General features: G+C 39.0%; 1 protein-coding gene across 9 annotated transcripts in view; it reads right to left on the bottom strand.

The window, feature by feature from the left end:
* Positions 1-3,728: 3,728 nt before the first annotated feature.
* The window catches only part of NFIX (nuclear factor I X), a 273,828-nt gene continuing 264,446 nt past the window's right edge, over positions 3,729-13,110 (bottom strand). For 6 of the 9 annotated variants that reach the window (XM_040346497.1, XM_040346496.1, XM_040346500.1 and 3 more), the window contains one exon: positions 7,333-7,444. In XM_040346497.1, the coding sequence (XP_040202431.1) occupies positions 7,430-7,444 (15 nt within the window). In that variant the 3' untranslated portion in view covers positions 7,333-7,429. Of the gene's footprint in view, positions 7,445-13,110 lie in introns of all 9 variants that reach the window. The other 3 variants (XM_040346502.1, XM_040346503.1, XM_040346501.1) reach the window with 2 other exon arrangements.

Here is a 13,110-nt window from a genome sequence, read left to right as displayed (position 1 = left end):
GGCCTAAGAGATTCCGGGACTACTATCACTCTGATTCAAAAACATCTGGTAAAGCCAGAGAACGTGTCCACTCGCACAGTTGGCGTCCGGGTCGCAGGGGGTGCTGTATTTCGCGTACCCACCGCCCGGGTGCACTTAGACTGGGGAGCCGGATCAGGAAAGACCACAGTTGGTATCATGGACAACCTACCTGCCGAGGTGGTGCTGGGCAACGACATTGGCCCTCTGACTTCGGCTTATTTACCTACACCTGCTGCTGCTTGTCCCGTGACCACCCGCGTTGCTGGAATCAACTCGCTTGCTGCTGAGACCCGGGTAAGACTACCTTCCCCGACATGTACTGTAGATCCGGCACAATATCACAGTCTAAAATGGGAATGTGACAAGTTGGCCAGTGAGAAATCAGAGATGCAACGACACTATGTCATGTATTATGAGATGTCCCGTGGCTTGAACATTGAAATGCACAAACAGGCGGAAATTGTCAAAAGATTAAATGGGATTTGCATCCAGGTGGTGCCGTATCTGTCCCAAGAGCATCAGCAACAGGTTTTGGGAGCCATTGAGAGAGCAAAGCAAGTGACTGTTCCAGAATTCAATTCCATTATTCACCTTCACCATCAGCTACCGACCTGGTAAGCCAATGGGAAGGCCGACGGACTGTCCAGGCAAACGGAACTTTTACCTTAACAGCAGACCGGACATCCCCAAGTTGACCCGAAAAGGATCAATCCGGGTCTGCCGGAGTGTTCCACAAAAGGGGAGTAGTGTAACGGACCTATGAACTATTCTGCCTACAGAGGACTGCATGACTTGTTACTGAGCTCAAAGGGTTAATTGTAGAGTGACTTTTTCACTGCTAAATGCTAATTGACGCTCTGTTGTGTATTACCAGTTAACAGCCTCCTGTCAGGTGTATGCTAACGTGATGATGTGTGAGTGTGTATTGTTCTAAAGGTTAATTGAATTCTATTGAGAAAGGAATGTGCCCGGCCAGGTCATGTTAAGTGGATTTCGGTGCCGGAACGTCTAGAGACTGATTGATTCAAGGAGATGTCATTATTTCAAAGCATGTGTATTGAAGCTCCCCCTGTGTGAGGAGGGGGGGGGCGGAGAGTGTCATTGTCCCTTTAAGTTGTTGTAACCACATATAAGCGAAGTAAAATGTGCCAATAAAGTCAGTCCTGCTTGACTCTTCAAAACGTAGCCCTGTCTCGTTTCTTGAAAGGGCGTTCGATGGGATATACCGACGGTACCTGCATATCGCCACTTGCCAGGGAAAAGGACTTCTCCAACGGCTGATACCCTCTCGCTACCTGGGTAGCCGTTACAGTGGGCAACATCGTTTTTAATGATGAAATTGAAAAAACTTTTCATGCCGAAAAACGATCGTGTGTACGCGGCATAAGATGTCTGTAATACCCCTTGAAGAAGGATCACAGATACCGAAATGGCTGTCGGGTTGGACTGAGAGTGGTCTTATGTTTGTTTATTACTGTATATAAGCTGGATTTGTATACCACTTACATGTGGTTTTTATCTCTTATATGACACTATTGTGTCTTTTTTCTATACTCAATAAATTAATACTTATTTTTCTATACTCCATTTTTAAAGTCACTTTAAAAGTTCCACCCTTGAGTGGGTTCTCTTTGTTTTTTCTACAGTCTCTGAAGGGAGGGGATCAAGCTCTGCTTCAATATGTCACAGTACACGTTGGCATTCATGGTTCCCTCAGTGAACTGTAGCTCCTCAGTGCCGGTGACTTGTCCTTAAGGTTCCCCTAACGGGGAAGTTCCTTCAAGGACTGCGCAGGCGCAAACTTGCCGACGGAAATCTCCGAACCTCGCCTGGCATCCAGGCTCATTCTTTAACATCCCCGTGGATTGGAGGATGTTAAAAAAAGAGCCAGGAGGCCGAGCGCAGCGAGGACGTGAGGTCGACTGGCAACTTACCTCGAAATCCAAGCCGCCCTGGATGCCGGCCGAGGTTCGGAGATTTCCGTCAGCAAGTTTGCGCCTGCGCAGTCCTTGAAGGAACTTTCCCGTTAGCCGGAACCATCTCGGCAGATCAGATTGCGCCTGCGCAGGAACTTTCACGATAGCCGGAACCAGCTCGGCAGATCACCGGCAGCACTCATGCAGCGCCAGACCATGACACTCCCACCACCATTCTTGACTGTAGGCAAGACACACTTGTCTTTGTACTCCTCACCTGGTTGTCATCACACACGCTTGACACCATCTGAACCAAATAATTTTATCTTGATCTCATCAGACCACGGGACATGGTTCCAGTAATCCATGTCCTTAGTCTACTTGTCTTACGAAAACTGTTTGCAGGCTTTCTTGTGCATCATCTTTTGAAGAGGCTTCCTTCTGGGACGACAGCCATGCAGCCAATTTGATGTAGTGAGCATAGTATGGTCTGAGTACTGACAGGCTGACAGCACTCATAAGTCTATTTTCCAAAAACAACTTCTAGATATGACGCTGAGCATGTGCACTCAACTTCTTTGGTCGACCATGGCGAGGCATGTTCTAAGTGCAATCTGTCATGTTAAACTGCTGTATGGTCTTGGCCACCATGCTGCAGCTCAGTTTCAGGGTCTTGGCAACCTTATTTTAGCCTAGGCCATCTTTATGCAGAGCAACAATTCTTTTTTTCAGATCCTCAGAGAGTTCTTTGCCATTAAGTGCCATGTTGAACATCCAGTGACCAGTATGAGAGAGTGAGAGCGATAACACCAAATTTAACACACCTGTTTCCCATTCACACCTTGTAACACTAACTAACTAACTAAAATGGCTAATTGGGGCCAGTTTGGAAATTTTCACTTAGGGGTGTACTCACTTTTGTTTCCAGCGGTTTAGACAATAATGGTTGTGTGTTGAGTTATTTTGAGGGGACAGCAAATGTATACTGTTATACAAGCTGTACACTCCCTACTTTACATTGTATCAAAGTGTAATTTCTTCAGTGTTGTCACATGAAAAGATAAAATTTAAATATTAACAAAATTGTGATGGGTGTACTCGCTTTTGTGAGATACTGTATGAATGGTTATCATTGGAAAACATGGGGAACGACTTGTCATGGAACTTTAATGTCCACAAGTGAGAATGGGGTTTTAAAGGCTAAGATCACCTTTGTTCATCTTTTTTTTCTTCTAAATTCCAGCTCCCCTATGTACCAATATAGCATTAATGTACTTCTTTTGCAAAAATAAAACAGCTTTCCATTTATTCTACACAGGCTTACCTCACTCTCTTCATTCGCTGTTTAAACACAGTGCTTGATTACTTCTGCCTTACTTCCTGGTCAGACTTTAGGTCATGACACAGGAAGGAGTTAACCAGCTGATCTCATTAGCACACACCCTGCATCATCTACCCTCAACTGGTCAACTCCTTCCTGTGTCATGACCTAAAGTCTAACCAGGAAGTAAGACAGAAGTAATCAAGCCGTGTGTTTAAACATCTATGAAGAGAATGAGGTAAGCTTGTGTAGAATAATTGAAAGCTGTTTTTTTATTTTATTTATTTTTTACATTAATGCTTTATTGGTACAAAGGGGAGCTGGAATTTAGAGGGGAAAAAACAGTGAACTTAGCCTTTAAGTTAGACTTTAAGTTATCATCTCTTAACATGCATAATTTCATACTTCAGGCATCTGGCATGGGTAATACTCATTGTATGCATTCGCCAACAAACTGAGACATATCCAAGTTTACTTCCAGGAAATGATTTTATTTCACATACACATAATAATAGCCATCCAATGGGAAAGCACAGGGGAAGGGTTGAATACTGGGCAAGGGTGGGCTGACGCGATTTGGGTACGAGGGAGATTAAAAAACGTATAAAAAAAAATAAAACCGATAATATTTCAAGCAGGGATAAAATACACAGATAAGAGGGTAGGGGGGATGGGGGAAGGGGGAGTGGGGTTTAAGAGAATATGAATTAAAGGGGTGAAATGTAGTGAAATGAAAGAGTAGATAGGAAAGGTTGAGGCTTAGATAATAAGTGGGGTAGGACTAGATTACAAGTGTTGAGAGGAGTGAAAGCAAGTTTTAGAAAACTGAGCGAAAATGATGAGAATAAAAATGGGGATTAGTTTACATGGTTTTAGAAAAGTCAGAAAGAGAGATGATGAGGCCAGTAGGCGAATGTAAGTGAGGTTATATTAGGTGGTAAAATTGGTGAGGAGATTGAGGATTAAGATAGTAGGAATAATTGTACAGAAGAGGGCGCTATACTGACAACAAGCATTCCATTTACACATTCTGTAGAGAGCGGTGGAGCGTACACAGTGGTAATATGTTTAGAATGAAGAGAGAGGTAAAAGGAAGGTAAAAGGGGTAGAGGTGGGTCAAATACCAAATGAGGAAAAGAGGGGGATTTCCATTCTGGATATGCAATGTAATGATATATTTTTATATATATATATATATATTTTTATATAATATATATATATATAATGCTGCCTTTCTTGAGAGCTACAAGAACCTTGTACCTTCATAAGGGAACAGATCATGGCCTTTTTTTTTTATTAAGTCAGCTGTTTTACTCTTTATCCACAAAGGTGAAAGGAAATATCTATTCCTTATTTACAATACTTTGAATCAAAATGCAATTATATGTAACTTAAATGCTAATGGGTTAAATGCACTTTGTGCTAATAATTTTTTTTTTACACACCAAGCCTTGAAATAAAATACCTTTAAAATTCTAAAATTATTTTTGTTTTTAATTTCATATAAAACGTGTACTGGCCAGTCAGGGGCAGGCTGATTTAATAATAATAATAATAATAATAATAAAAAAAAAAGCTTACTGCTACCAAATAAAAATTCTTAAGATTGATTTCACTATACTTATGAATCAGTTTGAATTAGTGATTAAAAAAAGTTTCAAATTAAAAAATTAAAGGCCAGTCCCTCAGTTTGAATGGATTTAACAATTTATAATGTAAAAATGATAACATAAAAATTGTAAGAAAATGTTTTCTACAACCCAATACAAATGTCGGAGAGTTTTAAATCTTAATTATCTGATATCAGGCTAATTGTGATACTATAAATCTAAAATTCCAGCCCTAGGATTAACCCCTTTTTATCTTGACCAAAAGCCCTAATTCCTTCCCTTTGGGTTTGAAGAAAGCAAATTTGGATGCCATAGTGCTAAACTGAGGAATTCAAACTGCTTGAACTTTTTTTTGCTTTAACATATTGTTTAAAAAAAAGGCTTACTTTTTTTTTTTAAAGAAGCGTTTAAGAAAAGAAAATGACCAGTTAATTTAGCAGTGTCCCAGCTTCTAACAACTCCACTACAATATTATAGAAAGGCACTATGCAGGCTGGTATAAAATTCCACCATAACACCCTCTTGCTGGGGAAATACAGGGATATCTTCCAGTTAGGGGGAATTCTTTTCAGCAGAGCTTATCCCTGTTTTTTTTTTTTTGTTCCAAAAAAATACGCATATAAGGCACTCCCTATCTGAAATTATTATTTATTTGTTTTTAAATTCCAGTTACCTGTAGATTTTAAAAGCTGAGTAAAACAGTAACCTTATATTGATAAAAAATAGACCAAGAGCTTTCTGCATCCCTTAACACCCCACCCTACACACACACCCTAAAGAATCCTAGAACATTGGGCAAACTAAAAGAAAAAAGTGCATAATGCTTTAACGTTGGTTTTCAAATGTGGTCTTTAAATAAAAGCAAAGCAACTATGGGATAAAGATATTTTGTATTTTTTTTTTTTTCGTAAAAAATATTCAGTCCCAAAATCTTACATCCACTCATTAAATATAGATGTTAACCAGCAGCATATAATTATAAATTCCATCAGTTCTCAAAATAAATCACATAAAAAGATTGTTCGACAAACTAGAATAGGACTGTCATAATTTTTTTCCTAGCTACGTGAATTTAACATTTGGCAAAAACTTCTAGGTCTTATTTTGTCTGTAGAGCCTTAAAATGACACTGTAACCTTTGACAGACACTTGTTTTTCCATGTAGTATTTCCAGAAAAATTCTAAATATAACAGAGGATTAACAAGCTGTAAAATATTTAATAAACTGTTTTTTTCTTTATCAAATATAATTAATGCATTAATTATTGTGTAGTTAACATTTAATAAAATTGAATTCATTTTTTTTTTGTTATGCTTCCTAAATACCCAAAATTTTGCCACAACGGACTGCCAGATTTTACAGCCTTAATTACATATGTGGCGCTTTAGCCAAATATCAGAATTTTTTTTTACCTTCTGAAATTTTTGTAAAATACTAAATCCCCCCCACCCCCAGCCCCCCTAACCACAAAGAGGATACCAATTTCTATATATTTGTTATTCCGCTGCAGATTTATTAAACATTTCATGCTTTGTTCTTTTTTTTTTTTTACAGAGAACTTAAAAATAGTGCAAAGGGTAAAACAAATGCTAAACACAGAAATAATAACAACAAGATCTTTAGTGCAAGAAAAAAAAGTCTAAAAATGTTATTGTCTGAAGGCAGACAGATTCCCAATTTTTTTTAGAGTCCACTGGGAAATTAAAGGACTTTCAGAAAAGAAAAAGAAAAAAGTTTTTCCTTTAAAAAAAATCGTGCTTTTAAATAGTAACTTTTTTTTAGCAAAAAAAAAAGTTCTAAACTATTTGAAGTCATTGCACTTATTTGCTTGAAGTTGTATCATTGTCCCTTGCCATTAAGCCCATAAAGACCGTATAAATTGTGTTATTTAAGGTTTTTTTTTTTTTTGGAACACAGACGATGCTTAAAAAATCCTAATTTTTTATTTTAAAAAACTGCCAAAATGGCCAAAAGCAAAAACTGAAAACTTTTGTGGAATTTGTTTTGCATTATGAAATCATTTATATCTTCCCACCCAAATTATCAAGAATCAGTGGCAACATATTAATTACGTTTGTTAGGGTGACAACACATACTGCTCACTTGGTCACCTTGTAGTGAGTTGGCAGAGCCAAATAGATTTCACTCCTCACTCTTGGCTGTATCATTGTATCACCCTGTAGCTGGAGAAACAGGTGGCGTGTCCTAAACTCTCTCTTGAGTATTTTTATATCACCCTACAGAAGGAGGTACAGACACGGTGACCCTAGGTGAATATGCAAAGGTGAGGATGGGGTATGACAAGACAAAAAATAGCAGAGATGAGAGGTAAGGGGAGAAAAGGGCATGGTATTTTCCCTTCACTACCAGAGGGTGTTAAACAGTGCAGTTCTGCCCTCTCTTCTTTTTTTTTCCACGCACGCATTGTGATGAGGGTCATAGTGTTCCATGCTTGCTCTGGGGAAGACTTTCCTGAAGTCAAGTGTGTATATGGAGGGTGGGTGTCTCTGTCACAAATCTTTGTTCCGTCCGCTCATAGATTTGCAGCTCGGCGGTGATATCAAAGGAACCAGGACTGTAAAAGACAAAAAGAGGTAAGCTTTAAAGTTAGGTATTGTGTATAAAGTTTTAGTTTATATATATAGTACATGCCAAAAGTTTGGACACACCTTGTCATTCAAAGAGTTTTCTTTATTTTCATGACTATGAAAATTGTAGATTCACACTGAAGGCATCAAAACTATGAATGAACCCATGTGGAATTATACATAACAAAAAAGTGTGAAACAACTGAAAATATATTTCATATTCTAGGTTCTTCAAAGTAGCCACCTTTTGCTTTGATTACTGCTTTGCACACTCTTGGCATTCTCTTGATGAGCTTCAAGAGGTAGTCACCTGGCGCAGCACCCCATCACTCTCTTTCTTGGTCAAATAGCCCTTACACAGCCTGGAGGTGTGTTTGGGGTCATTGTCTTGTTGAAAAATAAATGATGGTCCAACTAAATGCAAACCGGATGGAATAGCATGCCGCTGCAAGATGCTGTGGTAGCCATGCTGGTTCAGTATGCCTTCAATTTTGAAAAAATCCCCAACAGTGTCACCAGCAAAGCACCCCCACACCATCACACCTCCTCCTCCATGCTTCACAGTGGGAACCAGGCATGTAGAGTCCATCCGTTCACCTTTTCTGCGTCGCACAAAGACACGGGGGTTGGAACCAAAGATCTCAAGTTTGGACTCATCAGACCAAAGCACAGATTTCCACTGGTCTAATGTCCATTCCTTGTGTTCTTTAGCCCAAACAAGTCTCTTCTGCTTGTTACCTTTCTTTAGCAGTGGTTTCCTAGCAGATATTCTACCATGAAGGCCTGATTCACACAGTCTCCTCTTACCAGTTCTAGAGATGTGTCTGCTGCAAAAGGTGGCTACTTTGAAGAACCTAGAACACACTTTTTTGTTATGTATAATTCCACATGTGTTAATTCATAGTTTTGATGCCTTCAGTGTGAATCTACAATTTTCATAGTCATGAAAATAAAGAAAACTCTTTGAATGAGAAGGTGTGTCCAAACTTTTGGTCTGTGCTGTATGTATATATATATATATATATATATATATATATATATATATATATATAGATATATACTATATTGTCAAAAGTATTGGGACATCTGCTTTTAGACGCACATGATGAACTTTATTGACATCCCAGTCTTAGTCCGTAGGGTTTAATATAGAGTTGGCCCACCCTTTGCAGCTATAACAGCTTCAACTCTTCTGGGAAGGCTGTCCACAAGATTCAGGAGTGTGTCTATGGGAATGTTTGACCATTCTTCCAGAAGCGCATTTGTGAGGTTAGGTACTAATGTGAATGAGAAGGCCTGACTCACAGTCTCCGCTCTAATTCACCCAAAAGGTGTTCTTTGAGGTCAGGACTGTGCAGGTTGAGGTCAGGACTGTGCAGACCAGACAAGTTCCTCCACCCCAAACTCGTTAACCCATGTCTTTATGGACCTTGCTTTGTGCACTGGTCCAAATCATTTGGTGGAGGGGGGATTATGGCGTGGGGTTGTTTTTCAGGGGTTGGGCTTGGCCCCTTAGTTCCAGTAAAGGGAACTCTTAAGGCGTCAGCATATCAAGACATTTTGGACAATTTCATGCTCCCAATTTTATGGGAACAATTTGGGGAGGACCCCTTCCCGTTCCAACATGATTGCGCATCAGTGCACAAAGCACGGTCCATAAAGACACGGATGAGCAAGTTTGGGATGGAGGAACTTGACTGGCCTGACGTCAACCCGATAGAACACCTTTGGGATGAATAAAAGCGGAGACTGCGAGCCAGACCTTAGCGTCCAACATCAGGGCCTGACCTTACAAAAGTGCTTCTGGAAGAATGGTCAAACATTCCCATAGACACACTCCTAAACTTTGTGGACCGCCTTCCCAGAAGAGTTGAAGCTGTTATAGCTGCAAAGGGTGAACCAACTCAATATTGAACCCTACGAACTAAGACTGTGATGCCATTAAAGTTCATGTGCAATGTAAGGACAGGTGTTCCAATACATTTGGTAATATAGTGTGTATATATATATACTGTGTGTGTATATATATATATATATATATATATATATATATATATATATATATATACGGTATATATATTTACAAGTGGCAAAAAAACAAAGCATTTCTATCAGCAGAATTAAAGCAAAACATGCAAACTCCTGAATAGTAAACCAACAAAGGGGATGCTCAACCTGTGGTTAACAAGTTAGTTAACAAATAGATTATATGCTTTGGTATTTGTTTAAGTTCATTAACAATTTTTTAACCACTTAACAATGTTTGCCTTCTCACCTAAAAAAAGTGAACATTTAGAAGATAATGACAATGTATGTTTATCATATTAAGAAAGTAATGTTCATACCAATTAATACTTTATTGAGAAGCTAACTCCCTCAATGAAATAGATGGCAGACATTTCCTGTTACAAACCACATCCTAACAGTAGCCTAGAGGCTATGCTTAGCAATGTACTAACAAATCAGAGCAGTAAATGGTGGTATTCTTTATAAATAAGTAACACAAACAGCCACAAATCCTTGCAGGACAAATGTGAGGATACGGCCAGAGATAATTTATGCATAATTACATTGATCCAAGCTGGACCAAAGTACCTATGTAACAAAAATCATACCTAGAGTTCAGATTTAAATTACTAACACAGCCTTTCTCAACTAGGGTTCCTTCAGAGGTTGCTAGGGTTTCCTTAAGCAAACAATAAAGTAACTACTGACAACAATGATCATTTTAAGTATCTGTAAGGATGAAATTCTCCCCAATGAATACAAATGTAAGCACTATTCTTCCAAGTGGCCATCACACTAATGTACCATGAGCTGTAGATATTGTATATACTGTATCAGCAGGGATTCCCTGGGATCACAAAGTTATTTCAAGGGTTCCTCCATTTTAAAAAGGTTGAGAAAAACTGTACTAACAAATGGAATGTAGATAGACAAGTCTGGATTCTAAATACAAATGACTTTAATCAACCCTCTGATTATTCTAGGCTCAGATATCTTTATACATGGGACCTTTTAAAACCTTAAGCACGAGTTTAAGCCCTAACCCAAGCTTATTTCAAAAGTCTTTAAAGACACAATGATTTTTGTCCTGCAACTTCCAGTGTGAAACAACCGACAACCACTGCTTAAACAGCGGTATTCCTTATTTTAGCAGTACTCAAAGGGTCAGGTATATGAAGGCTCCCAAGCCCCCTGTATAATAAGAAGAAAATTATGCTGCACACTAAGATATCCTTGATTCATAAAAAAACTAAACTTAACTTTGTAAGCCAATGGCATAAGAAAGAGGCCCCATGCAGAGGTGGATCTTGGTTCCATAAATATCTTTGTGTGGTGTCATTTGCCGTCTTTTAGTACACTTATTGTCATGTCCAGTTAAAGTAACAATGGTGTTAAGGCACATTCTTTTGTAGCCACATGGAGGTAATTTTACTATTTGCCCACAGGACCCAGGATGAAACTAGGACCATTTGTATGGGCTCCTTACAAAGTTGATCTCCATAACTAGGTGTCAGTCATGCCTCTCTTTCCTCCTATCCACAACAAGTTCCATCACGTACTTGCTCAACTGCCCAACCTGCACCTATTTATGCACTTGGACAGACAGTCCCCGCCTGCCTCTTAGTAGGTGCACAATCACATGTGAGGCTGCAACAAAATCTTTGAACTTTGATTCATACTTCCCCAGATTACTCCTGATTGGTCACCACGCCATTAACGGGACTGTGCCTGCTTTCAATAGTTGCCTGATATAGGTTACAATTTCTGATATATGAGTGTGTGGCCTTTTCGTTATCTGAATTTCTGTATTTCATAGCTTACTTTGCTATAAAAAAGCTTATGAAACTTTGCTGCCTAGATTGACTTTCTGCCCACTACTTGACTCCAAACCAAGTCAGACCCTCCAGATTTGGTACCTAATTGTCAACTCCTATGGCTTGACCTTGGTTGGCTCCTGACCAACCAATATTCTTTGATTTGGCTCTAACTAGCTGATCTCATATGTTTTCCATTTAAATCCTCAATAGGAAAAAAATGCTACACATTTCCACAGATATAGGCTTATCTATAGATTAAGAATGCAAGGTAGATTGGGACATTACACCTGAGGTGAGACTGTCTTCTCACTTGGACTTCACAATGGGACTTTAGAGTGTTTTGTATGACCTTCATTTTAGGTTCGCAAGTAGGAGAATGAGTATAAATTTTACATGATTGAAAATTTATTGTAAGGCTAACTGACCTTGTTGTTTTATCGTACAGATAAATAAATATTTAGTCTGATGCCATATATTTAATGAAAAATTAAATTTTGATGGTACCATTTTTTACATACCATAGATGAAATAAAGTGGAGGTCTGTTTTTTTTCCAGCTCAAATTAATCTCATAAGATGGAAAGAGGGAGAAATCAGATTTATTTACAAAGTGCTTTCTCACTGCAACAGTCTGGCATGCTATAACTGTGATTATACATCTGGGAACTACGCTGACTGGCTGTGGGCCACTACTAGCATAGGATCACAGCTGTCCAGTGACACCAGCATCCCAGGGCTCCGGTGCACACTTGGAGCCACACACTCTGGAATCGCAATAATTTAATTTTATCTCCTGTAAGAGAGAAGACTTTTTTTGTGACAGACCTAGTGCACGCCGTCATGAAGTTAGCTAAACTTTACTTTCTTGTTAATGGTACACTGGCATTTCTCCTTCTCCACCCTGGCACTTCAGGAGGACCTATACCTAAACTAAAGCTGGCCAAAAATAAGTACAATTTTGTTTGCTATATTTCTTGTGAATAACATTTGTTTAATTTTCTAATCGTTAGCAGGGTCAGATCGAGGTTCATTTTCAACTGTAGTGATAAGAAAATTTGAGGAAGCTGGCTGGAAAAAGTTTCTCAAAGGAGCAAATTTCCATATGTGGTTTTTGGGAAAGTCCATTCACTCCAAAAATGAATGGTAAAAGCAAATGAAATTTTGAACACCATTTATCAGTTCATCAAATGTACTGAGAACTGGCCCAATTAACACTTTTACATTCTAATTACTCTGGTTCTTACAAATGCTACAAGCCAAAGAAAAAAGCCCTGTAATGTTTTATGCCCTAAAAAGACCTTCACGGCACAGTGGCTGGTCACATGGCCAAATGCCTAGGTATGTGCAGAAGGGGCTTATGCCGCGTACACACGACCGTTTTTCGGGATGTAAAAAAATTACTTTTTTTAACATCATTAAAAATGATTGTGTGTGGGCTGCAGAGCATTTTTCACGACGTAAAAAATAGGCATTAAAAATTTAGAACATTGTTCACATCGTTTTTAACGTTGTAAAAAATGGTCGTGTGTGGGCTTTAACGATGTGAAAAAAACGTGCATGCTCAGAAGCAAGTTATGATATGGGAGTGCTCGTTCTGGTAAAACTAGCGTTCATAATCGAGATAGCACATTCATCACGCTGTAACAGACTGAAAAGCACGAAGACTGAAAAGCGCGATTCGTCTCTCACCAAACTTTTAATAACACAAAATCAGCAAAAGCAGCCCCAAGGGTGGCGCCGTCTGAACGGAACTTCCCCCTTTATAGTGCCGTTGTACGTGTTGTACGTCACGCGCTTTCCTAAACCTTTTTTTTTTCCATCGTGTGTAGG

This window comes from Rana temporaria, chromosome 3, assembly GCF_905171775.1.
Source record: "Rana temporaria chromosome 3, aRanTem1.1, whole genome shotgun sequence".
Taxonomy (NCBI): Eukaryota; Metazoa; Chordata; class Amphibia; order Anura; family Ranidae; genus Rana; species Rana temporaria.
This window is presented reverse-complemented; position numbering and strand designations above follow the sequence as displayed.